We start from the raw sequence: 26,918 nt of genomic DNA, 5'->3' as shown, positions 1-26,918 counted from the left end.
ATGCTCAGCACCTCTGAAAATCAGGCCATAGCTGTTTAGGTGCTTAAATGTAGATTTAGGTACCAAATTTCAGGCAACCATGTTTGACTTTAAATTTGGACTTGAATCTCTGTAACTAGTCTTCATAAACCATCTGTTTTGTCTAGACAACATCATCCCTTTGCTTGAGTGGTCAGAACTTCAGTTTCTCATCTCATGTCCTCTCCAGCTTTCATTTTGCTCTTGTATGATGCAGGGAAATTGATATCTGACCTTGGACTAGCTCTTTGGTGACTGGGACCCAAAGGTTGCTGCCTTTCTTCCTTCTTTCTACAATATACCCTTGTATTGGGGAGCCGCCGTCCTGTGCTGGAGGGTTCCAGGTGATGGTGACAGCTTCCTTAGTAACATCTGTAACTTGAGGTTGAGATGCCAGTCCGGGAGGCTCTAGACAGTGCGATACAGCACAGAATAATCAGAATCGCCTGCTGCTCCACTGCAAAACCTCTTTGGGTAAAAGCAACAGACAGTAAGAGGCCAGGAAGAGCAATCTGGACCTCTAGGTTCATTCATTGCCAAAACCCCTTTCTAAAGCTTTTTCTTTGTTATTTATTTCCCCATGTCATCTTTGGGATTCTGCAGCAGACAATACTCATTAGTAAAGACTTGAAAATGCCAGTGCGTTATGTTTGTTCTTAGGATAGTGCTGGACATCTCTACGGACCTACTGGTTTAAAAGCACAGGACTGGAACCCAGAAATTCCTGAATTTTAATCCTAGGTCTGACATTGATTTTCTCTGTGGCCTTGAACAAGTTACTTACCCTCTCTGCCTCATTTCTCCCATCTATAAATTGGGGATACTAATACTTACTTAACTACTTAATAAGGGTGCTGGGAAGATTAATTAGCTAATATTTTGTAAAGTATTTTGAATGTGAGAGGTGCAATATAAATAACCAAGGTTGGAAGCTCCACCAGCGAGCTAGTCAGTAAATTTTTTTTTTCCAGTGAAAAATAATCATTTTTACTGAAATTTTCCATGGGAAATTTCAAATTTTCAGTGAAAAACCAAAAATGGAAATATTTCATCCAAAAAATGAAATATTTGTATTCTGAAATGCTGCCACAGTACCAATTGGGAGCTGCAGTTCCAGCATCTCATGCTCCCATTCTTTTGTGTTGGCTAAGCTCTCTGGTTGGACTACATCTGCCATGATTCATCAAGGTCTCCTGTCCTGGTGAGGGCAGCCCATGAAGGAATAATAGCAGCCAGATGGATGTGGTGCATCATGGGAGATGTAGTTTGGCTAGGGATCCTGGCGCATAGAAAAGAATGGGAGCATGAGGCGCCCACATTACAAATCCTATAAGACACTCTGCAATGATTTCAGAATTGAAATATTTCAGTTTTTCGCTGAAAAATTTTGGTTTTGGGCATATTATTTTTTAATTGAAATGTTGTCCCCACCCATTTTTGTCAAAAAATGGACTTGATGGGAAAATTTCAAGCAGCTCTACCACGCACAACTATGACCTTGTATAAAAAATACTAACAACACTGAATAGCAATTGATACCCAAATTAAAAGAAGGCACGGGGAGATTTTGCATCTCTGAGCGCGTGATCTAAGACAACACAAATAAGGCAAGTATTTTGTTAAATTTGTGTAACCCACATTTGGTGAATGGGGGTCTTAGCTCCCTCTGGTGGCTAGTCCACATGAACAGTTTTTTAATACATGACTACTTGCCACCAAAGGACATGGTCCCTGGTTCAAATCCTGATGTTAGACCACGCAAGTGAGGATTACAGAGTGCTTGCCCTTCTTGGAGCTTTCAGTGTAGAAGTACAGAAAGTTGAAGAAGAGACATTGTTCTCTTGGGGGGTGATGGCGAAGGGTAACTACAAAAGTAAAACCACATTAAATATGGCAGTTCTGTGCTCAAATGCTTACCAATAGGTTCTCCAGCAAAGATTTCTTCTGTTTCCAGTGGCTCGCTCAGCCCCTCTGAATTGACAGCAATGATTCTGAACTGGTAGGCTTTACCTTCCTCTACCTTATCAGTGGCAAATGTCGTGTGTTTGCTTTCAACTTCCCCAATTTTGATCCAGGATTTTTTCCCAACCATCTTCCTCTCAATGATGAAGTGGGTCACTTGCTTTCCTCCATTGTCTTTGGGTGCTTTCCATTTCATTTTAATGCATTTTCCTGTACGCTCGAGCAATTCCACTTTACCCTGTGGTGGTTTTGGTTTGTCTGCAACATTGGGAGATAAGCAGTGTGACATGGATGGCCATTATTTAAAAGGCCAGCTCCTCATTTGGTGTTGGAGCTACGCAGATTTACACCAGCTGATTTTCTAACTCACATTCTGTCCCCAGTGGAGGGATTTCTGAGCTTTGGACCCACAGTGGCCTCAGAATGCATTTTTACAACTCTACATATCTACAAAACCAGTGAATTGCTATAAATAATTTGTTCAGAACCTACCAAGAACGTTGAGATACAGATTGGCAGTAGCTGACCCACAATCATTTTTCAGCTTCAGCATAATGTTTCCACTATCTTCTCTCACACACTTTGTTATTGTGAGCGCTGCATAGTCACTGGTTTTTTCCATCACAACCTTCTCTTCCTCTGTCACCTCAATGCCATCCTTGAACCAGGTGACTTTTGGCAGTGGCTTTCCCTTGAATGGGATCTTGATGTATGCTGTATGCCCAGCCTTCACAGTCACTGGGTGTGCAGCCAAAGCCTCCAGCACAGATGGGTCAATGACAGGAACATCTTGAAAAAAATAGAAAAGACACATGAATAACTGCAGCCATGAAGATACTTTGGTGCTTTTAAAGCATTAGTGACTTCTACTGCAAGGGTGGCATTGATCAGGGCCTTAACTCCTTCACCCCCAAATTTCTTTCAGTGGTAGAATCCCTGGTTTTATGAAGGTCCTAAGGGACACCCAGAAGCTTGACTACATTTTGATTCAGATATTTCAGTTTCCCCAATTACTATACAGAGACCTGTATTGCTTGCCTAAGATTGTCCAGCTAAGCAGAAGAGGAGACATAGAACCTCCAGGGAGCATCTGTTTCAAGAAGTCCCTGAATTCCAGAGGGCTGAAGATTAAATCCTGTGGCGATTCTAAACTCTGCAAGGCATAAAGCTAAGCCTCTGTGATGCTCCTGACCAAGGGCCAAATTCTGATACCCAGGCTCCTTTTGAGTACTATGAACTTATGTATCCATTAAGTGGACACCTAATTGCTTAAACAACTGCAAAAAACGAGTAACTATTAGTGGAATGATGTCAGATTGGAAGGATGTCTCAAGTGGGGTTCCACGGGAATCTGCTCTGGGTCCGGTGTTAAATAACATCTTTATTAATGACCTGGATGTAGGAATAGAGAGTGTACTGATCAAATTTGCAGATGACACAAGGGGGTGGGGGAACACTTTGGAGGATAGAACTAAAATTCAAAAGGGATCTTGATAAATTGGAGGACTGGGCTATAGACAACAAAATGAAATTCAAAGAAGACAAATGTAAAGTGCTACACTTAGGGGAAAAAACCCCAAATGCACAAATATAAAATGGGGGATAACTGGCTTGGCAGCAGAACTACTGAGAAGGATCTGGGAGTTATGGTGGATCACTTCAACATGAGTCAACAATGCAATGCTGTTGCAAGAAAAGCAAATGCAATTTTGGGTTTCATTAATAGAGGCAAAGCATGCAAGCCACAGGATGCTTGGCACTGGTTAGGCCTCAGCTGAGTACTGTGTCCAATTTTGGTTACCAATATATAGAAAGGATGTAGAGAAAGTGGAAAGGATCCAGAAGTGAGTGACAAAGAGGATCAAAGGGATGGAATGCAAGCCATGTGAGCAAAAGGCTAAAGGAACTGGGTATGTTTAGTTTGGAAAAGAGGAGATTAAGGGGGACATGAATGGATCTTCAAATACTTGAAATGCTGCCATCAAAAAGATGGAGAAAAATTGTTCTCTCTTGTCACAGAGGGCAGAAGAAGAGGCCTCAAACTACAGAACAGAAGATTTAAATTAAATCTCTGGAAAAACTTCCTAACTATAAGAACAGTAGGACAATGGAACAGACTGCCTAGGGAAGTCATGGAATCTCCTTCACTGGAGATTTTCAAAAGGAGGCTGGATAGCCATCTGTCTTGGATGGTTTAGACACAATAAATCCAGCATCTTGGCAGGGGGTTGGACTAGATGACCACTGCGGTCCCTTCTAACCATATGTTTCCATGATTCTATGAAATCAGTGGGACTACTTGCAGAGTAAGGTACTAGTTGAAAAGTAAAGTATTGTGTACTGTGAGTAAGGGTTGCAGAATATAGCTTCCAATAAAGCTGGCTGGAAAACAGTATTTTCTGCACTTATTTTTTTTAATGAAAAAAGTTTCAATTTTTAAAAAACTTTTTGCTGAATTTGTCCAGTTTGTCTATGAAAAACTGATCTGTCATAGTGAAACATTTTCTGTTTTCATTTTTTGTTCACACAACCAGAACTTCATTTATAAATAAGACCATTTTTTGTCAAAAAATCCTTTTTTGAACAAAAATATTTCACCATCTGTAGCCCCAACCATTGCTGAGTGTGCATTTTTAGTTAAACAGAGTTCAGTTAATTTTTTTCCAATATTGCAGCTACACCATCTGGAATGTTCATATGTTAGTAAACAGTTTTGTGCTAAACTCTGCCTGATGTCCCAGTAGCAATCACCCGTATGTGCTCCCCTCCTTTAGAGGAGAGAGGCAGGCTGACAGCTATGCTAAAAGTGAAGGGAGTTTGAAGAGTTCAGTTAGCGTCATTTCTCTGCCAAGAGTTAGGCAAAAAATACTTTCTGCTACAATATTTGTCTTGTTGTTCCTACAGAAGTAATACTCAAAAAATGGTTCAGGCCAAAGTTTTCAAATTTTGATGCTTCAAGATAGGCAGCTAAATCTAGAATGATTTCCTGATTTACTCCCACTAAAGCGTGAACAAATGCCCTTTCGTGTGTGAAGAAATGGGGTTTTGCACACACAAATGGATGAGCCTGCAAATGTTGCAGGCACCAGGAAGGAGGCCTGTTAGAAATTTGATCCTACAAGTGCAAATGATTGATTGGTGAATAGTGTTAAGGAAAAGTGTTAATACCTGCAATAGCAATGGTGGCCTCGCTTTCTGCCCCTTTGGCTCTGAACGTGTACTTCCCTTCATGTTCCTCTCCCATTTTGTCAATGATCAGTTTGTGGACAGCTCCCTGCTTGACTATCTGGATCCCTGTCATATCCGTAATCTGAAAGGAAGATTGAGGCAGGTTACAAAAGACCTAATCAGAGATGCTTGACAATAAGGGCCTGTTTAAAGCAGAGGACAAAGAGTCAGGAATCCTGGGTTCAATGCTTGTAAAATGCTTTGTGATTCTTAGCTGAAAAGAGTGTAAGTGTAGGGTTTTATGTATTCACTGTGAGGATCAGGATGATTGGGGCTTCTCCCTGGGGAAGCCATTCTGCACATGAAATCTGACTAGGGCAGCACCTTGGTGTCCAGTGTATACATTGCCAAATTTGCTGATGACTTGGGGGAGAGGGGAACCTGCTGACCCTGTGGGGAAGGATGTGATTCTGCAAGAGATGGGAGAGGATGAGAAGGTTGGTTAGAAGGCATGGGAAGGGAGAGATCCAATATTCATTGGGCACCTGGGGAGAAAGATAGTTGACAAACAAATGCAGGGTGGGTGCCAAGCCAAAGTGATTCAAAACATAAAGAAGACTGAGGTTCCATTTGAGTTGGGAAGACTTTGACCAGTTCTCGTTGATCTGAACCAATTTGTCCATCCTTAATCTAGGTTCCCTTTGCAAGTTATCAACACTGGGCCAATTCCCGCAGTCCTTCCTCAGCTAAAAATCCCATTACGTTTTTTCAGCCCTTCATTTTTTGAATTACACCATAAACTCTTTACCTCTTTGCCATCCTTCAGCCAAACTCCCTCTACCTTCTCATCATTGAGGACAACACAGAGCTCTGCTGGGCTCCCAGTTGGAGCCTGAACATCAGACATGCCACTCTTGACTGTAGCAAATCTCTCTGAAAAAAAAAAAAAAAAAATCCCTGTGAAAGTAAGGAATAAGTGAATAAGGACAATGGGTAAAAACAACTTTGACTCACCGAGTGCTTCTGCACTAAAGCACAGAATTAGGAAGAGATGAATCTCATAAGACAAGGGTGTTTGGTTCATTTGGGATAAACAATAGACGTTTATTAGGATCAAACACTAGCTCCAGTGTCTAATTGATACGGGCAATTTTTTGATGGGAAAAAGGATTGGAGAAATCCCGTCAGAGGCATCTGCCAACAAAGAGGACTAGTTATATATAGCACACCTGTGAGACACGGATGACTGGAAGGGGCTGATATGCCAATGGAGATTGTATCTGCCAACCTTCCTGAGCAATGGGGAAAAGAATGTCTCTCTAAGAAATCTCTCTTCAGTGTACAAAGGCTAATGTGGGTATATTCATTACTTCTGACTTGGCCCTCTCTGGAAAGTAGGAAGGAGGAGGTCTTTTTTAAAGGGACATGTTTTAAATACGTTTTGAAAAAAGCCAGAGGAAAGCAGCTGAAAGCTCCTCGGGAAACCTGTTCATGTAAAATCTCCTCCCCAATTTTCTGTCTGAAGAATTAGGAGAAGTTAAAACATACACGTACTCTTCCCTCCAGCAAGGAGGATGGAAAGCACTGCAAGGTTTATGTCATTCTAACATGTGGCCTGTAGATGGCACTCATGCACCAGTCTGTGTTGGCCTCTTCCCTTCCGTCCTTGAAGACCAAGAGCCAAATTCAGCCTGGCATGAGCAGGCCCATTCCACAAACCCAAGGCCAGGTTAAGACATAGTCTCTAGAGGCACATGATGGCACAGGAATCTGAGTTTTCCTTTTAAAGCAGTTCTCCTCCTAGCCCTCATGGCTGCACAAAGAAATGCTGAAAACGTGAAACGGGTGTAACCGATGCAGTGACCTCTGCCTGAGTCTACAGGGCGCCTGAAACAACAGCTGTCAAAGTGTGAATGGCCACATTCATTTCAAAGGGCTGTTAATGCTGAAACACCATGCTCTGGGAAGGGGGGAACCCCTGCCAAACTGCTCTGGTAGAAGACTGTGTTATGAAGGGCTTTTGTTGCCACCCCTCCCTGGCTTTGCTGAGGTGGTATTAGCAGAGCCCTGCCTCCCTTCCCACAGAGTCCTCTGCTCAGGGGGTGGGCGGAGTCCTTCCGCCTTTGGAACAGACCCCAGTTCACTTGGAGATGAGGAGCAGTGGTCTGGGGAAAGGGTGGTGGGCCCAGCCCAGCTGTTGTGTATGTGTGTGCGCCCCTTGCCTCTGCTGCCCCATGCAAGGATGGAGTCCCTGCTGCAGGACCAGGGTCATAGTGGGGCTGGGGTGAGGCGTCCATCTCAGAGTCTGCCTAAGGCCCCAAACGGCCTTGTTTAAAGCTGGTCTGCATTTGGTCCCTCCGTCCTCCCCAGAATTATGAATATTGTATTTCCTCTTGAGCCTGTCCTGCCTGAATGGCAGGTATGTGCACTGCCACTGCCCCACCATACCATTTGGCTTTGTGTTGGGAAAAGAGGTGTTATTTTTATCCAATCATTTTTGTGCTGGTTCTTCTAAGCTGGGTTTCTGTGAGACAACGCTTTTTACGCCAGGAAGGTGGGCATAAATCAAAGCCCATCTGTCTCCATCAGTAGTCACCTGAATATGATAAAGGCCACTAGAATTCAGAAAGTGGCTCAGAAATCAAAGTCTGCTTTAAGTTGCAGTACCAGGTTCATGCAACCGGGTTTTGTTGATTTCCCTGCCCCCCCCTTAAATGGCTTTGCTTCTTTCCATCGAATTTTCTAGACAACAGTTTATTCTACAGAAATAATAATACCATTTTAATATTTGCTAATGTAACAATAATGATAATTAATATTTATGCCAGTGATCTCCTGAAACAGTGGCCTGTGTATTATGGGTGCTAGCTAGGATGCAATCAGATGCCACGCGGGATGCTTTAAATGATCAAGATTAAGAATCCTTTATGCTCACACTGATAAAAATCACAAAGATGATACATTGAATACTTTTGAGTTTCAGGTGCTGTATGCTGCAGGATCTTTATTTGAGATCCACTGCTATATGCTTATATAGCATCTTCTATCAAAGAAAAGCACTTAGGAAATAATGGTTAATGACTATCTCTGGTCTACAAATATGGAAACAGATGCACAAGGCGGTTAAGTGATTTGTCCCAGGTCAAACAACAAATGCATTGCCTGGTGAGGAACAGAACCCAAGTCACTTGATGCCACATCCCCTGCTGTAACCAGTAGATAACACAGCATCTCTGTAATGTAGAACAGCACAACACGACTAAAGTTTGTTTCTTTTCTCAATTCAAACCACTCTCTTGACCCAGGTGCCCTTACCTTCCACAGTTACATTGGCAGTGCTGTAGTACTCTGTTGGGTCATTGTCTTGCATAGCAACCACTGTGTACTCTCCTGAGTCACTCAGCTCAGCATTGTCAATGATCAGCTCGGCCCTCTTCCCTTCATGTGTCATGCTGTATTTGTGAGACCTCTCAATCACCCTCCCATCCTTCATCCACTTCAGATTAACATCCTTAGAGGTCAACTCGCACTCCAGGCAAGCTTTCCCCTTCTCCTTGACTCGGACATTCTTCAGGTTGCTGATGAACTTAATTGGAATCCCTTGAGAAAGAGGGAGGTAAAGAAATCAGCAGTGTGAAATTTCACATTCAGGGAATAACCTTAGAAATCAAAGCTAGAAAGGGTCTCTTAGCATTGCCTCAGCAGGCTATTAATGTGCTGCTGTGGAGGACAGAGATCCCACGCTTGGGCCTTTACTTCCAAGCTGGTTGCACCTTCTGTATATGATATATTTTCCCTGATGAGCATGGTGCAAATTGCACTGCTGTCTGAGTAACCCTTGGTGCCTAGTGTAATAGTCTTTGAGTGAACACCTACAATGAAATGTGAGGGAGAAGGCCTGCTCCCATTCCTTATCTCTATGGTTCCATTAAAAAAAAAAAAAAAAAAGGACTTGCTTAGTTGTTTGCACCTGGTCTTCTTCTAATACCTCCAAAACAATGGTGCTGATTCTATTTGAAGCTCCATGGTAATGACTGCAAAGAATTCTGGGGACACATCTGAGAATGGTAACTTGAAAATCTTTGCTGAAGGCACAGAGTAGCATGGACAGAGAATCAGAGATTGGGAGGATAAAGTATTGGGGCCACAGAAGTAGGGCGATGGAGATAGCTCTTTCACCAAAAAAAAAAATAAAAAAAAAATTAGAAAGTACTCAGATGTTTTGCAGTGTTGGTTACAATTTCTGCAATAGTGGGGATAGCACTGATCTTACATTTGCACAGGATCCCTAAAGAGCTTTGCAGCCTTAAACTGATGCAAAACATACTCAGGGGATCATCCCATGTTCTGTTGAAATGCAGCAGATTCTGGGTTGTATGTATGTATTTTTTTCTTTGCGCCATTTTAATGGATCTCTGTTTTCATGTAATCAATAAGTTATGTTTTATTATGCTTTTCACAATGGTGAACTCCTCCCTTTCCCATCAAATTCCCCTATGCATTTGCCCTCTGTATTTTAAATCTGCTCTGTTTTGACAGTGATAAATAGCTAATGTCCATGGGGTAGGGATTGTGTCTTGTGAACCTATGGTAGGACTAGTGAGGGTTTTTTTTCTAAAATTCTTTACAGTACATGGAACGCACAATAGAAGAGTATGCTCTTTGTCCCAGTCAGTGACTGGTCCACAAAAACACTTGATGAGTCTGCTACTGCTTTCAGCTAATGGAAAAGCTGTGCTTTTTAATAGGTCCCCCATTCAAACGCTGCTGTGAAGAGTTTGATTACATACTGTGGCGAAGGAGGCTTATTCGGCCCTGTGGGTCTGCGCTCCCTTTGGCTATGCCGGTGGTGTGGCTGGGTGGGAGCAGGGGGGGAGGAGGCCGGTCCCACCCTCTACCCCGGGCCCTGACCCAGGGACCCTACGAGGAATAGCCTCAAATGGCTTAGTTCATGAGCTACTACCTTCCCTGGTTGCTTGTCCGTGGCCCCCCTGGTTGCAGTCCACTTCCTGGAATCAGGTAGGTGGGTTTTCCCCCTTCTTCGCTTGAGTCTCTCTGTCCAGTTGTTTGAGCAGCGCTGGTCTTCCTTCAGACCTTTGGGGCCTGTATCCTGTGGCCCTGCCTGGATGGGCTTCTCCTAACTCCCGTGGCTTGGTGCTGTAGCAGCAGCAACACTAGCTCCCAACCTTGTAGCAGCTCTGCTCCACTCCTTCACCCAACTCCCTTTCAGCTGCCCCTGTCTGCCTGAAACAGAGGCTTGTACCTGCTGTGGCAAGCTCCATAATTGGCTCCAGGTGACCCAATTGACCTGGAGTAACCCTGGCTGTATTACCCAGGGAACAGGGATTTGGTAAGCCTGGAGCTGATATATATGCCTTCCAGCACCCCTCTATAGCGTCAGGTCTGGCTCTGTCACAATACACACTGCGCAGGCATGCCATCCCTGCATCACTTACGTTCAATGATGAGTGGCGCTGTCTGCACCAGATCCCCAGCCTGGGCACTAAACTCTCCAATATCGCTGGGTCGAACGTCTTTAATTTTCAGCGTGTGGGTTAATCCATCGTCAGATGTGATGATCTCATATTTGTCGTCCCGCTTCAGCTCCTTCCCATTTAACTTCCAGGTGAAATTGGGCACTTTTTTGGACAGGCGGATTTCAAACACTGCTGTCTGCCTTTCTGTTACTTTCAATGGCTTCAGTTCTGCCAGGAACTTTAGGGGCTCATCTGTTAAAATGTTGACAAACATTCATGCTAACAGTTTAAATTTGTTCCTAAATGTAAGAGGTTTTCCTACACTAGGTAGGGCCAGATCCTCAGCTGGAGTAAATAAGCGTAGCTCCATTGAAAACAATAGAGCTACACTGATTTGCACCAACTGAGAATTGGGCCCTACTGTTTTTATTATTTTTGCATGGAGATAACAGGGACAAATTCATCCTTAACATAAACTGGCACACTTCTTATTAACTTCAGAGGGACCTGTATCCACTTATGCTATGGCTGATCATGGTCCATGAGACTTAATCAAAGTTGCAAGTTTTCCTACAAAGCCGATCAGCAGTGCACACATTGCTCCTCAGTCCTGTTCTTCTGCCTTACTCCTGTTCTTTTTCTCCCCTTTATTCTAGTCACCATAAAGCAAATGGCCTCAGGTCAGTGCAGTTGAGATCCAGAAACCTTCCTGGAGTTTTTGTTTCATCAGGAGCTATTTGCCAAGCGGAGAGAAGGCAGGCGGGTTGGACACCCCTGCAGACTGCCCTATCCATTACAAAGCAGTTCCATGATCCCTCTGTGGCCTAACGGGAGGAGTTTGTCACGGGATACCCTGTGCCAAATCTATCTACTTGCATTTGCCACATACTGTAATATTTTACTTTGATGCATAAAGAATGAGAACTGACAGTACCAGCAGTTGCAGTACCAGTTGCAGTACCAGCAGTTGCAAAATAAGGTACTTCCCAACGTGAGTAACAGTGGCAGAACATGTCCCCATGAGATGGGCCAGCTACAACAAAGATAGTTGGCAAATAAAGGGAGTAACAAGAGTATTGTGGGTACAGTCTCATCTTTACTCACTCCTGATAATTTGGGCTGTGTTTAAGGCAGCTTTGTTGTGGTATGCAAAATCCATGATTTCCTGAGAAATTGCACACTTGTCCTGCAACAGCAAGGATGGGCAGTGGAGAAAGCTATTCCATCCTCTCTGGGTGTGTACATTCCCCTCCATTCTTGGTGACATTGTGTAAGCACAGTTCACTTCCATTGAAAGGCATTTTTCATCATTTACATCTTTCCCCCTACACTCTGCTGACTCACATCCCAGCCAACCCCATTGACGTCAGTGGGGAATTTGGCCTATTGTGTATAATAACCAAGCTTCACACTGAAATTTGCAATCTCTAACGTACTTCCCTTGATCATATATGCACAGTGGTTATTGTGGGGTTGATCATGACATGTACAATAGTGGGTTGCTGTTTCAGGATAGAAAGACCAGTGAGTCATGGATGTTGCAAATAGATATAAGAAAAGATTGATAGGTCCCAGTTTGACTCACCAACCTTGACAGTGTCCTTTTAAATACGTAATCATCAGTTGCATCATGACATACACACTATCATGCATTTAAAAATAAAAAATTACCTATCACTTTCAGTTGTGCTGAGAGTTTCTTGTCTGCTACGACTAGACTGTAGGTGCCCAAGTCTTTTTCATTCACATTTAAGATGTACAGCATATATTTAGTACCCATCTGCTTTAGTTCATATTTTCCTAGGCAGTATTGAATACGCAAGGGATCACTACCCTGAAAAGGAGAACATGTCAAAGATGTCAAATGTGGCACCTTTTCAAGACTCTTCCAAAATACACAGGTGTATGTAGAATATATACAACACTGTGTTTAGGGGGTTTGTCCAACAGCTTAGTCAGCAATGGGGCTGCACTGTAAACCCTACAATAATTATCTTCAATCTACGTGCCCACTGACCAGATAGATAGATAGAAATCAGTGATCCACAGTCAGCAATGATGCTTTGCCCAGGCAGATCAGCCTTTCAGAGGTTTTAATAGGCTACTAGAAAAATACATGTAGTACTGAGATGGATAATTATTATGACCAAGAGCATGGCATCTTTAACTCTTAGCTAAATGGGGGATAGTCTCCAAAATACTTACCCTGTCTGATAGATTAAGAGCTTTCCTATGAAAAGGCTGTTTTGGTCACAAGGAATTACAGTGAGCCAAATCCTGCAGTCCTTACTCAGAGCTATATTCTGTTATTTTTACTCCCATTGTACCTTACTTTGTGAACAGTCACACTGAAATCAATGCAATGACTTGCGATGTAAGGTACCATTCCATGTGAGAAAGGATGCCAGAATCTAGCCCTTCATTTTTGCTTAGTCCTTGGTTGGGCACTGATTTCACTATGGTTTTACTCTGACTGTGTAAAAACATCAGGAGTTGGCCTATCATGATTGCAGGCAAAATAAATGGATGGTCAGCAGTTCAAGGGATTAGTAAAAATTAAACAGAAAAGAAACCAAACGGGAATCTGTGATACAGGGATTCTTTACTAAAAATGTAGCACTCCAATGTCTTTTCCTAAAGCAAAAGGAAGAAGCAGAACTAGTCATACACCCCTCAAACAGACCCTGTCAAACAGGAAACTGAATAATACAGGGCTTCCCTGCCACCCTGCTTCACCGAATGTGCAGCTAGAATTGCAAAGCCCTTAGTTAAATCACACTGGCAGATTGGATTTCATTACCTCCACATATTTTAGATAAACCAAAGGAAATAAGGGAGGTTACCTTGTACCATGTCATCTTAGTATTGGGGTCCCTCAGTTCCAGAATGGTGTCAAATATAGCTGTGGAATCCACTTTAGCTGAGACATCCTCAAGAGGTTTCAGAACTTTGACTGCCTGCAAGATTAGTTTGTGAAGAAATAAAACAGAAATCTGTATTGCTTCTCACAACTCAGAGTAGACTTCCATTAATAAAATTTTTTTTTATTTTCCATTGGTTCTTGGAATTTGTGATACTCAAAAAGCAATATTATTCCCATGTTCTAGATGCTTCTTGACATTTGCTATTGTTTCTGGGACATGCAGAGAGGCAAAATGGCCTTGGGATTAGGGCACTTGAGTAGGAATACAGCAGAGCAGGGTTCAATTCTTGGTTCTGCCACAGACTCCCTGTATGGCCTTGGGCATGTCACTTAATTTTGCTGTGTGTTAGCTCTCCATCTGTAAATGGAATATTAATGTGTCCCTTTGTCTTCTTTCTCTGTTTAGACTGTAAACTCTTTAGAGCAGGGAGTGTCTCTTACTCCATGTTTTACAGCACGTACCATAACAGGGTCCTAATCTTGGATAGAATCTGTAGGTGCTATCGTAATACAGATAATAAACAACAGTACAGTAAAGCAGGTTCAGCCTGGTGCTTCTAGCTGAAGAAGTGGAGGCTTTTGTTACAAATGAGAATTCTTTTTGCAACACTCATTATTTTCAAAGGGGTTGAAGGCACATTCACCTCCTTGAATTTCAATGGGATTTGGACACCTAAGAACTTTATGCCCCTTTGAAAATCCAAGCCAGAAGGACCAGCTGCAAAACTCGGAGGTGGATCCAGTTCAGGATTTTGAACTGCCCTTTCCTTGCTAATTTGTTTGGATCTGGATTTTCTTCCAGGCCCATCTCTAATGAAATCCTTTTCTCCTTTGCTTACAGCTGACTCTCTGTAAAGTGTTTAGCGATGCTGCCTCTGAAGGCCATTACTGTAGTGTACTTTGTGCGTAGGAGTATTGTTCATTATAGACACAAAAATAGAAATGTATGTTCAAGGTGTTTTGAAAGCTGATGGCATAACTAACCTCAACCTCTACTTTCTTCTTCATCTCCTTTAGCTTCTTGAGGAGCCCACGGAAGTCGGTGAAGCCGTATTCCATGCAGACCTTCTCAAAGTCCTTTTTTTCCACCTTGGAGAGGATCTCCAGCATTTCCTTCTCATCAGTCACCTTCTTCGTCTTTTTCTTTGGAGCAGGAGGGCCCCTATGAACATACCACATGTAATCCAGGATATATTTCAAAGTGATGAAAGCCCTTCTCACCTCTACAACTTTGGATGTAACAGGGCCCCTCCCTGCAGAAGCTGTAGGGCCAGACTTCCCATTGGTAGGATTCCAAAAAGAATGGCACTCCCAGAACGGGGAAAAGGGGGCAGGATCTGAGTCTCTCCCACTGCTGGAAAGAGGAATGGGAGAATTCCCCAGGACCACTGTCAGAGAATCTTCTGGGAGTTGCCTTCTCTTCCAGTGCTGATGCCAGCAGGAAAGAGCAGGCTGACCGATGAGTTGCTGAGTCTGAACATGGCACTCCCAAAGCTGGGAGCCATGAGCAATTTCCTGCACTGTTTGTGCTTAAAGCGTGGTTCTGCTCTGAAAAGTGGCTGTGTTGAAATGACTTACTGTCTCTCAATGCCCACCTGAGACACCCTGTTCATTTTATTGAAATCAATAAAGAAATACAAAGAAAGAAATAATACATACATCCCCCCTGAGTTAAAACTCCTCACCTTTTCTTAAGCATTTTTTTGAAATCCAACTTTTCTTGACCTGGAAAAAAAAAAAAATTCCGAAAGCAAACAACTGCATTCATACAACTGAAGCGTAATAATAAAAACAATAATGATACCAATAACATCATGAGGGATTACTTGGCTTTGATGCCCTCTGCAGGATAAGGGGCAAATCCTGCAGCAGGCCTCAAAAGCAGTTGGAGAGGTCCAAGTCATGAAAAAGCCATGCAGGGAGATTTAAGCACCACCCTAACCCCATGCTACAGAGTAGTGATTGATAGCAGCTGTCCACAAGTTTGCAGTATAAGTCATGGAATGGACTGTGGATCTGTTACTGGGTGAATCCATTGGCCAAACTGTGTAGTCGAGGGGAAATGCTGTTGCTCCTCTGAGGGCCTGACCATACAGCCTCTTCTGAGGTGATATGCCCCATGGAAGTCACGGCTTTGTGGGAGATGCTTGGCTCCTACCATTGCCACCAACTGTGTGTGCTGTTGTCAGGGTTCTGAGAGCTACTACATCTCCTTGGAGCGTCTTGACAAACCAACATAAAAATAAAATGGAGCTAACCAAAAGCCCTGTGTCAGTCTGACCCTTGGGGAAGGGAAGGGCCAAGACAAGGAGAGTGCCGAACTCAACGCCAAACCCAGAGTTCCCATACGGCAATGCAAGATGTTTGCCATGGAAACGTTGGCTTCTCACAGGTAAATCTCAGTAAGCATCGCTTTCCATCCTCCGAAAATGAGGGGAAAATTACTGTCATTGTTAATCATCAAAATGTACAGAGGGAAGGTGACAAGTGTGTCTACAAAAAGCTAACAAGGGTCCCAGTGCAGTGTGCAGGAACCCATGTCAGGGATGAAATAGAGGAGGAGGAGAAGCTACTGCAGCGCAACTCGACAATAGACATGTTGGCATCTGCTTGCTTGGGGTGAAATTCCCTCCAGTTCAAAGCACCTATAGAAGGCCTCTGCACCACCTCAAGCCTTCTTAGACCTTGTTTGAGTCCTTTATGTGAGGTGAATCTCACTCATGCTTTGAGAGAAAGGATGATCCAGTGGCTAGAATACTAGCTGCAAGCTCAGGAAAACCAATTTCATTTTTCTGCTTCATCACAGACTTCCGGTGTGACCATGGGCAGGTCACTTAGTATATGTGTACTTCAATTCTCCCTCTGTGAAATGGTGGTAAAACAGTTCCCTACCTCTTGTGAGTGTTCTGGAGATAAAATACACCACAGATTGTGAGGCATTCAGACAATATGGTAGTGGGTGGGCAGATAAGTATCACAGAAAGAAATGACATAGCAAGAAATCTGTGAAATATTAAAATAGTCAAATATCCTGACTTTATTGCTAAATTTTGACTACTACAGTCATTACAGCTTGCACAAATAAAAATTAGTATACTAGTATGCTTTTTCCTCATCTGGTACTGAAAACTTACTTGAAAGTAAGCATTAGCATCATTCACTTAGATTTCTAAAAGGAGCTAATTGGATACTTCCAAATCTCATTCTTAATTAATTAATTAGTCTAGTTATTAATCAAGCTGGATCCCAGGCACTTACTTTCAGTCACAATCAAGGACACAGTGTAGATGATATCCGCATGGTCATTGGAAACAATGCACTTGTAGTTATCAGCATCATCTGAGCCGAGGCACTCCAGCTGGAAGAAGAAACACATGGACAAAGAAGCCAACAAAAGCTCCAAATGGTGCCAGAAATGTTAGTTTCTCATATGTATTAATACGGACTCAGAAATTCCATTATATATTTATTTTTAAACCCTATTTTTTCACAAGTTCGTGAAATCATTTACAGAAAATAAAAATCCTTGGGGGAGAAACTTGGAGCCCAATCCTGCAACCCCTACTCTAGTGATTAAGGACATTAAGGTCAAGCACTAAGGACCTGATCCAAAGCCTATTGAAGTCAGTGGGGCTTAGGTGACTAATTACCTTTGAGGATCTGAGCCAGGGAGTCTTTCCATGGACTTCAATAAGCTTTGCATCAGGCCCTAGATTTAGAGACTCTTGGACTGAAATGGGGATATATTATCAGCAAAAAAGTTGATTTCTTCCCTGATTAGTCCTCTAGGTGGGCCCTCTTCACAGAGGAGAATGTAATTCAGAAAGTGAATATCCAGCATGGAGAGCATCCAGCAAAGGACACGGTTACTACCAGGCGCTGGGTTTGAGGCCCATTTTCACAAGGGAGCTCTGCGGAGAAGGACAGGGAAGGAGCTTGGCATGCACCAGCTGGCAGGCTGCTCTGACTGAACATAAAGGACTGCCTGAAAGATTACATGAATTAAGAGCAGGTCAAGGGCAGAGCAGATGGGAGAGATATTCGGGACGGTGGGGTGGGGGTGGGGGGAGGGCGAGAGAAGCAGAGCAGGAAGGAGGAGATAAGGGCAGAACTTTTGCTGCAAATGACCCCAAATATGAAATAGGGCTGAAATGAAACTTAAGTGGTATGTCAGCATTATTAGTTATTACTATTGTTTCCATTACAGTAGTGCCTGGCAACCCCAATGAAAAATGAGAGCCCCATTGTGCTAGATACTATATAGACAAGTAGGACACAGAAGGGTCTGTGCTCCAGAGAGCTTACTATCAAGGCCCTGTGTTCAGTACAGGACTGAATGTCACCATCTATACATCATAAGCAATATCCTCCCCCCCACCATACTGTAACAGGACTATATTCAACTGAAATGTCTTAGACTATTGCTGAAGAATACTGTAGTGCTTTTTTATAGAGTTAATGATAATATAATCCATTATGAGCCAAAAATACTGCAGGAAAGACATGCATTACCTTTAGCACAAACTCCTTATTGATGCTGTCAAAAAACATTTTTGAACTTTCTTTTATTGGTATCCCACTTTCTCTTTTCCATGTTACAGTGGGCTTGGGGTTACCTTTCACTTTAGCTCGAAATACTGCTTTGTCTCCTGAAGTTCAAGGAGGAGAAACACTAGTGAGGAATTAAATAGGAACAACATTTGTTCGTTATGTAGTTTCTAGTCTACACTCACCTAAATTACTCGGGGTCATCTTAACTGTGTGGCCTCTTTTCCTTTTTGATTTATACACTAGGTCAGAGTAATGTAACTCTATTGACTCGAGTGGAGTTACACTGGGGGTTATACTGCCTCGTTAAAAGTGATTTGCACTTTTAGGAAAAGGAAAAAATGGGATTGGCTCCTTTTTGCGAAAGATGGGTAATGAAGACTTGAAAAGTCTTTCTTTCTGTTTTACATTAGACATTCAGATCTTGTATACACCGCTTGTATACACTTCCTGGAAGACTCTATGGATGATGGGAAAACTTATTTATTTACACATTAAGGGCCACGTTCTGATGCCCTTACTTAGACAAAACATCCCCAGATGGGAGGTTTGCCTGAGCATGGCAACCATGATTTGGCTCTCACTAAGATCTGATCTGCACCTTTGAAGTCAGCAGGAATTTTGCCATTGACTTCAAAGTGCTCAGGGCAAGACCTTAAAAACAAATCACTGATATATACCTATTCAAATGGATGAGTATACATGGCATGCATCTGCAAATGAAATCAGGCATTTGCATGCACAGTTACCCATTTTGCATGTTCAACTGCATGTTTTGCACATTGCACCTATCCTTGCAGATTTGGCATGCCCATTTTAGGCACCTGTTTTGAAGCATATCATCTTTGGTGTCCTGGTAATGAGGTGACTTTCAATGGAATGGGGTGCTGCTTACCCTCAGGGGCTGTCAGTGGATGAGGCTTCTCCACAAATTCAGGGATGCTTTCTCCTGAAGGGATCTCAAAGGAATGGGTCACCATGCTGAAGGACTCTACAGTGGTAGAAGATTTCCTAGAAACAACTTTCTCTGTTAGAAGAAAAATATATGAGTCAGGTGGAACAGAAATGTGGTTTTCAAGGTATTTATTTGTTGTGTGACAGGGCCCCCCAATGTCTATTACTTATATTGAAAACTGTTTAGATTGGCTAAAACCCTGATAGAAAAAGGATGTCTCAGCGTATAGGGCACTAGCCAGGGACTTGAGACCAGGTTCAACACCCTGTTTCACCACAGACTTTCTGTGTGACTTTGGACAAGTCACTTAGTCTTTCTAAGCCTTAGTTCCCCATCTGTAACATGGGGATATAAAAGCACTTCCCTACCTCCCAGCGGTGTTGTGAAAATAAATACATCACAGATTGTGTGGCAATCTTATACTATGAAAATGAGGACTATTTAAGCATCTTAGATAGAAAACTTGCTTATCATGAGGCGGTTTCAATAATTGTAGTTGTCATGCACTTTGCACTGGGTTTTAGCCTCCTAAGGCCTGTTTTTTGCCTGTGGTATCTAGTCTGGACCATGAACTGGTTTGGATCAACCACACTATTCCATGCAGTCAGAAATGCCAGCATTACAAGGAAAGACGACTCTTTATGTTAGCCAGATTTATAATCTAAAAGCCATGACAACCCCCTTTGAGGCTGTATCACCTTCCAGAGACTGAAATGATACTTGCCTCCCTCAATCCTGGTGGTCTGAGACATATGTTGCACTTGGGAGCTGGAGACTTTAATGGAGTGATGTTGCTGGACCATGCTTTCCATTTGCATGACTCTGGTTGCCATGATGGAAATGTCTGGACTTCTGCACGTCTCAATATGCTCGTGAACTTCAGTGGGGAGAAAGGGGAGACAGAATGGAATTCATAATAAAAAAACCCCAGGCCTTGCTTATCTGCTCAGACACAAGGGCTTGCAGTGCCAATTCCTGGTGAGCCACCATTTCTGCAGTTGCATTTTTTTCAGCAAATAAATCTCAGGATAATGTTCTGTATGTGAGAAAAGCTGTGTCAGCTGGGGTGGACTATCACAGAAGAACCATTTCAGCACTCATCAACACAAAAGCTGATGCTAAAAGGATAAGATTTTTAAATTATTCATTTCAGAAGGCTCCAAGGTGCTGCATTTTACGTCCAAATTAGCGAACATAAGGCTGGTCACACTGGATCAGACCAATGGTCCATCTAGCCTAATATCCTGTCTCTGACAGTGGCCAGTGCCAGATGCTTCAGAGGAAATGAACAAAACAGAGCAATTTTGAGTGATCCATGCCCTGTTGTTCAGTCCCAGATTCTGGTAGTTGGAGGTTTAGGGACACCCAGAGCATAGGTTTGCGTCCCTGACCATCTTAAGCTAATAGCCATTGATGGACTTATCCTCCATGAATGTATCTAATTCTTTTTTAACCCAGTTATACATTTGGCCTTCACAGCATCCTATGGAAACAAGTTCCATGGTTTGACTGAGACTTGTGTGAAGAAGTATTTCCTTTCGTTTGTTTTAAACCTGATGCCTATTAATTTCATCAGGGGACCCCCTAGTTCTTATGTTCTGTTAAGGGGTAAATAGCACTTTTTCATTCACTTTCTTCACATCATTCTTAATTTTATAGTCCTCTATTATATCTCCCCTAAGCTGTCTCTTTTCTAAAATGAAAAGTCCCAGCTTTTTAATCTCTCCTCATACGGAAGCTGTTCCATACCCCTTGTCATTTTCGTTGCCCATCTCTGCACCTTTTCCAATTCTAATATATACTTTTTGAAATGGGGCAACCAGAACTGCACACAGTAGTCAAGGTGTAGGTGTACAATGGATTTATATAGTGGCATTAGGCTACTTTCCGTCTTATTATCTATCCCTTTCCTAATGATTCTTAACTTTGTTAGCTTTTTTGACTGCTGCTGCACATTGAGAAAATGTTTTCAGAAAACTATCCATGATAACTCCGAGATCCCGCCTTTCAGTGTAACAGCTAATTTAGATCCCATCATTTTCTATGTACAGTTGGGATTATGTTTTCCCATGTGCATTACTTTGCACTTATCGACACTGAATGTCTCCTGCCATTTTGTTGCCCATCACCCTTGTAACTCTTCACCATCAACTTTGGATTTAACTATCTTGAGTAATTTAGTATCATCTGCAAATTTTGCTACTTCACTGTTCATCCCTTTTTCCAGATCATTTGTATGTTGGAACAGTTCAGCACAGACCATTGGGGGGATCCTACTATTTACTTCCATTGAGAAAGCTGACCATTTATTCCTACCCTTTGTTTCCTATCTTTTAACCAGCTAGTGATCCATGAGAGGCTCTTCCCTCTTATCCCATGACTGCTTAGTTTGCTTAAGACCTTTTGGTGAGGGACCTTGTCAAAGGAGTTCTGAAAGATATTAACTGGATTGCCCTCGTCCACATGCTTGCTGACACCCTCAAAGAATTCTAATAGATTGGTGAGGCATGATTTCATTTTACAAAAGCCATGTTGATTCTTTTGCAGTCTACGGGAATTGAACCTTCAGCCCAGCTGGGCTCAGCTAGTAGTCCCTTGCTCCCCAATGGAGGCTTCTGTGGCAGCTTTGGTCAGGCGCTCTCAGGGTAGATCTGTCCTGTTCCTACCTCTGCTCCCATCTGAGTTATCTGGCTCCATTTTAAGTCCTTTCTCCGACAGAAGCATACTCTGAAGATTGTGTGTGTGGGGGGGGGGGGGGGAAGAGGGATGGGGGGGGGGGGACAGAGTCACCTGGGACCAGAACTGCTCCATACCCCTTCAGTTCTTGTGTGGCATTTATGTACCCCAACACAGCATGAGATTCTGGGCTGCCAGTGGGGACAAGTTGGCTTCCAGCATAAATTAGAGTCGTTCCAGGGGTGCTCTTACCAGGGCCGGCCCTAGATCAAATGGTACCCCAGGTGAGGTGTGTCTTCAGCTCCCCCTCCCATATACTTTCACAATTACACAATAAAATAAGGTTCACAATATCACAGCTGGGCTCTCACTTCACTTTGTTCTTATATCTCTGTGACTGACTGGCAATATATAACCACGAGATTCTACAAAGTTCCAGAACATTCTAGGAGGTTGGTAAAAATGAATCCACATACGGAACACCTGAAACATTTTACTTCAAACATTCTATTTTCCCTTTTGTCGCTAACAACAAAAACAGTACCCAGAGCCCAGTGCCCCCCAGCCCAGCACTCCAGGTGGTCATCTGGCTCTGGCTCTAATTTATGGCGGCCTCCCATGGGCTGCTTCACAGTCCAGAGCAGCCCAGAATCTCCATAGCGTAATACTAACCACTCATACTTCATCTCATTCATAGTCACAACTTTTCCAAATCCGACCTAGAAACAAGCTTGCTAACAGGGAGGTGAAGGAAAATTGTTGCTTTCATAGACCATCTTAAGTTTCTTCCTTCCCCATACCCCACACATCTCGTTCTTCTCTTGCCCTTTCTTCCCTGGCATACAGTGTTTCTTTTGGCATGGGTGATGGTGTTGGGTGGAAATGGGCAAAGGATAGAAGAGGGGAAATTCTTTCTAGTACCAACCATGCTGAGAAGAACCACATTTTGCTTTCACTGACACTGGAAGCAGGTGCTAATGGGAGAAATGTATTTATCACACTCCTTTGATCTTCTCACCTGCTCCTCTGCCCTGTAAACCATATGCCTTGGGACTTATTCTAAAATTTTCAAAACCCTAAGCAGCTTCATACAGTTGCCATGGTTTAAAAATCAACCTCCACAGGAATCCTTCCTGCTCCCCTTCCAAATATGGAATTGCTTCTGCCTCCAGATTACCCTTGCCTGAGCTAAAGAAGCAGCAAGATTCAACTCTGGGCCAATGACAACTTTTCTTACATAAAAATGTCATGGCTTAAGGACTGCTACTTTGCATGGAGTTTTATACCATTAGAGATACCTTGCTTCCCTGGGACTAGCACCAACTTCAAGGGCCCAAAATATCAGATTTTAAAGATGTGGCATTATCTACTATAGAGTTGTGTATTGCTGCCCATCTAAGGGCTCGATTTGTATATAGGTCTTTGAGCAAGCGAGAATACAGTGTAGGCAAATCCTCTACCTTCAGTGGCAGAGATAAATCATGGGGAACGTACATAATTTTGGATGACCCCACCATAAAGAGGTGATTTTCACCCATTCCTTTTTGTGCGATTACAACCCCATATTTATTATGATTGCATCTGCAAGTAAAGTTGGGTCTTGAGAAATGGATGGTCAACCCAATTAAAGTATATGTGATAAAGACTTGGTGCGAAGAATGGTAATTTTGTGTCAATCACAGATCAAGATGGAAAAAGTTGTCTAAGTCGATCCCCAAGCTAGCATAGGATTATTCCCTACAATATATTTTCTGCATCTGTTTAAAGCATAATTTTAAATGCCTCAAGCAATGGTGCTTCAAGGTGGTATTTCATGAGGTTCCTTGTTTTTTAAATGGCAATCCTTCCACCCCAAAACAGTGGACAAAATTTAAAATAAAGCTAAGCATGTCCAACAATTCTTCGCCACCCCAGCTGCCCACAGCAAAGACTTTTACAGAACATCCAGTACTGTGACATTATCGGCAATATTTATTCATGTAAAATTTACCTTCTTTTCAAGCTGTCAAGGTCCTGCTTAAGCCCTACTATGAGTTTTCAGACCATCAGTGGATCCTTCTGTATCCTTTGGCTGATGTGAAGCACTGTAGCGTGTTGCAGTCTCAGGACGACAGCTGTGTCCCTCAGCACAGGACAAATATGGCTTTAAGTAGTTCAAACTTTAAATACATACCGGCCTCTTGTGGGCTATGTAGTTACATCCGTTACACTGACTTCAGCAGTTTCACATGCTTGGAGGAATAGGGTGATAAAATCTTAAGGGGTAGGATGACTATATAACAAGAATAAAACATCTGAAGGTCAAAAGATGACTTGCAGGTTTTCTCAAGATATGTCAGGGTGTGAGTTGAAGATCTTGACCAAACGCAGGTGCCTTTTCATATTCAGCTTAACTGTTTGTTTTATTTTGTTTGTTTTAAAATGTAAAACATTTGGGGTCAGAAATTCAAAAGAGTTCAGCACCCAAGAGCTTCTAGTAAGGCATGTAAATAAGAGGCCTGATTTAAAAAGAAAATAAATAAATAAATAAAAGCTCAGCACTCATTGCACAACCTAAATGAAATGGCCTTTTTAATGAAGTGCTCAACACCTAGCAGCTTCCATTGTTCACAGATCTGGCCACTTGACTTAAGTGCCCAAATGGGAACAGAGCTCTTCTGAAAATAGATGCTGAGCTGTTTTGAAAATCTAGACTTTTATATTCAGCAATAAACTCTAGATTCTGCCACCCTTCGATGTGGAGTACTTTACTGAAGGAATAGTCCCACTGAAATCAATGGGAGTTCTCACAGAATAGGGTACTTCTCAGCCTGAGTAAAGGTAGCAGAATCTGATAATTCCTCTCTCTTTCACTTTATTTGACATAATAATAGTAATGCTAAACTAATAAATACAGAACAGCAACAATAGCTTATTTATATAGCAATTTCCATTCCAAATGATCCAAACTACACCTCTTGTTTGTTCTGTGGCTGAAGTAGTGACCATAAATGGTTTATCTTTATTTAATGTCCATTCAAAGTGTTGTTAGATTGGTTTCTCTGGATATATGCTATATGTAAATGAGAGCTGAATCTCGCCCAGGATGGCTCTGGGAAATAATCCACCATTACTTTTTGAAGTGTAGGAGTCTAGCAAAATGAAGACCTGACTGCAAAGAAATCTCTGTCACTACTTGTTTTCCAAAGGTCATCAGAGAGAAATTACTTTCATGCAAAATCTCCAAAGCTTTTAAACGGTAAATTCTCCTGTGATGATTTCTAATATCCTAGCAGAAAAAGAAGGTAAAAAACCATAATAAAGAAATATACAGAAACAGAAATAATGTGTATTTTTCCACAGAACACAAAACAGCCATATGCCAGTCATAATTTAACACCCACAATAGTGTTTGCTGGCTAAAAATGGGATTCGATTACTGTAGAAGCTCAGTTCTGTACATTTTCTCTGACTCCTCTGGAAACTGGTGTTCTCACTAACACAGATGCCTTTATCAAAATGGAATAGGATGCAAACTGCATTGGTCCTGTTTCAAATGTCTATGGTAGTATTTGTTGCTTGCTACTAACGAATCACTCAAGACATGCCTTTTCACTTTCTCCCCCTTCAAAATTCCAAAGCAGAAACAAGTGATCAAGGTAGGTGGAAACAGAAGAGATTTTCAGGCCAAGTTCACATTTCCCTAATGAAAAAAATACCATCTCTTCATGTTTGTTTCACAATCCTATTGAAATACTGTTCTCCCTATCTTTTCTGCTGCTCCCAGTTAGGGTTCTAGCCTGACTTTGTGTGTGTGTGTGTGTGTGTGTACATATGCACGGGTAAGATCCCTGGATCTGAATAAAGCTGTGCTCAGCATAATATCTGAGAACAAGGGCAAACGTGGCTCTAAGCCACCTGCCATTCTACCAATCCTGGTGCTCGCTGGGGGTTGGCCCCAGCATAATTCAGAGTAGCTTAGCAGGCAGGGAGGGAAAAGCCAGCTTTACCACTCCTGGGAAGCCAGGGGAATTCCCACCTACCTCCTTAGAACAAGTTTATGGCTGTCTGAGTGCAAAGCATCCAAAGATGGGGGAATGAGGATTCGTCCCTTGGTCTGTAGCCACACCTTGAAGGAAACCAACCAACTAGATTATATTTAGCTGAAAAATATTGCAGGTTTGTCTCTGTTTTTAGTTTTAGGTTATATTTAAAGGCAGTACATGAATTTAAACAGTGAAATGCTCCACCCCCTCGCAACCTTTCCCATATGAATTATAGTTTGGCCTGCAAAGCTCTGCTTTTGCTTGAATTATTTTCATGACGGTTGCAGGCCTCATTAAGTCACTACAGCAGACTTTTACAATCTATTTATTAAATAGATGGTTTGGTGGTGTGATTTTGGATATACTCCTTCTTTTATCCTTGGGCCCATGGAAAAGGCTAGCTAAGATAAATTCAGTAAATCCAGTGATGCTCTGCCATGCAGTAAGGCTGGGGTTCTGCCCACGGTATATCTGAGTGCACATTCTGCACTACCCCAGAATATATTATCTTTGTCCTGACAGACAAAGGCCTTGATTCAGCAAAGCATTTAAGGACACGATTGACTTCATTTCTTGAGTCTACCTACCCCTGTTCGGCAAAGCGCTTCAACATGTGCTCAAGTGCCAGTGAAGTCAATGACTTCATAGATGTAGCTGGTTGGCTCCAATCCTCTTTGCCTGCCTACTCCTTGCTCACTTGCACAGGAGAAGTAGTAACAGCCCCGCAGTGGCTGCTCTCCCACCTTGTTGGATGCGGCAATCCAGGTAGCCTGAACATGGGAGCAAATGGACTCCTCTGCTGCTTGGCCAGGTCTGCAAACGGGTTCTTGAGTAATTTTGGATATTGGAGTATTTGAATATAAAAAGGCTCTTTGGGTGTGGTGCCCTAAATTGTGATTTCAGTGGGTATTTGGGTATAAAATAATTATTTAGATGACTAAGTGACAATCTGGGCTTTGCAGTGAGGAACTGGGGGTTCTAATTTAGATACCTGACTTTGAAAATGGAGCCCTAAACGCACCGAGTGAATTGCATTTGTTTATGAAAGAACAGCACTATGCTCCATTGCATTTAGAGTACAAATCAAAACTCACGGAAGGATCTAATTAATTAAGCCTTAGAATACCCATGTGAGCTGTGGTAGGGATTATTTCCCCCCCATTCTG

General features: G+C 42.5%; 1 protein-coding gene across 1 annotated transcript in view; it reads right to left on the bottom strand.

The window, feature by feature from the left end:
* IGSF22 (immunoglobulin superfamily member 22) overlaps positions 1-23,788 on the bottom strand; it is a 39,513-nt gene extending 15,725 nt beyond the window's left edge. The window contains exons 1-16 of the mRNA XM_067540638.1: positions 23,718-23,788; positions 19,776-19,928; positions 18,992-19,123; positions 18,061-18,197; positions 16,807-16,906; positions 15,234-15,273; positions 14,533-14,710; positions 13,469-13,582; positions 12,297-12,459; positions 10,605-10,877; positions 8,464-8,748; positions 5,957-6,081; positions 5,149-5,290; positions 2,473-2,769; positions 1,936-2,238; positions 253-426 (exon numbers count right to left, since the gene is read on the bottom strand). Coding sequence (XP_067396739.1) covers positions 253-426; positions 1,936-2,238; positions 2,473-2,769; positions 5,149-5,290; positions 5,957-6,081; positions 8,464-8,748; positions 10,605-10,877; positions 12,297-12,459; positions 13,469-13,582; positions 14,533-14,710; positions 15,234-15,273; positions 16,807-16,906; positions 18,061-18,197; positions 18,992-19,123; positions 19,776-19,884 — 2,572 coding nt within the window. The 5' untranslated portion in view covers positions 19,885-19,928; positions 23,718-23,788. The remainder of the gene's footprint in view (positions 1-252; positions 427-1,935; positions 2,239-2,472; positions 2,770-5,148; positions 5,291-5,956; positions 6,082-8,463; positions 8,749-10,604; positions 10,878-12,296; positions 12,460-13,468; positions 13,583-14,532; positions 14,711-15,233; positions 15,274-16,806; positions 16,907-18,060; positions 18,198-18,991; positions 19,124-19,775; positions 19,929-23,717) is intronic.
* Positions 23,789-26,918: the final 3,130 nt, after the last annotated feature.

The sequence above is a fragment of the Emydura macquarii genome, unplaced genomic scaffold, assembly GCF_026122565.2.
Source record: "Emydura macquarii macquarii isolate MOO-44397 ecotype Brisbane River unplaced genomic scaffold, CSIRO-AGI_Emac_v2 contig_587, whole genome shotgun sequence".
Classification (NCBI taxonomy): Eukaryota; Metazoa; Chordata; order Testudines; family Chelidae; genus Emydura; species Emydura macquarii.
The sequence above is the reverse complement of the archived record's forward strand: the minus strand, read 5'-3'. Positions and strand labels throughout refer to the sequence as shown.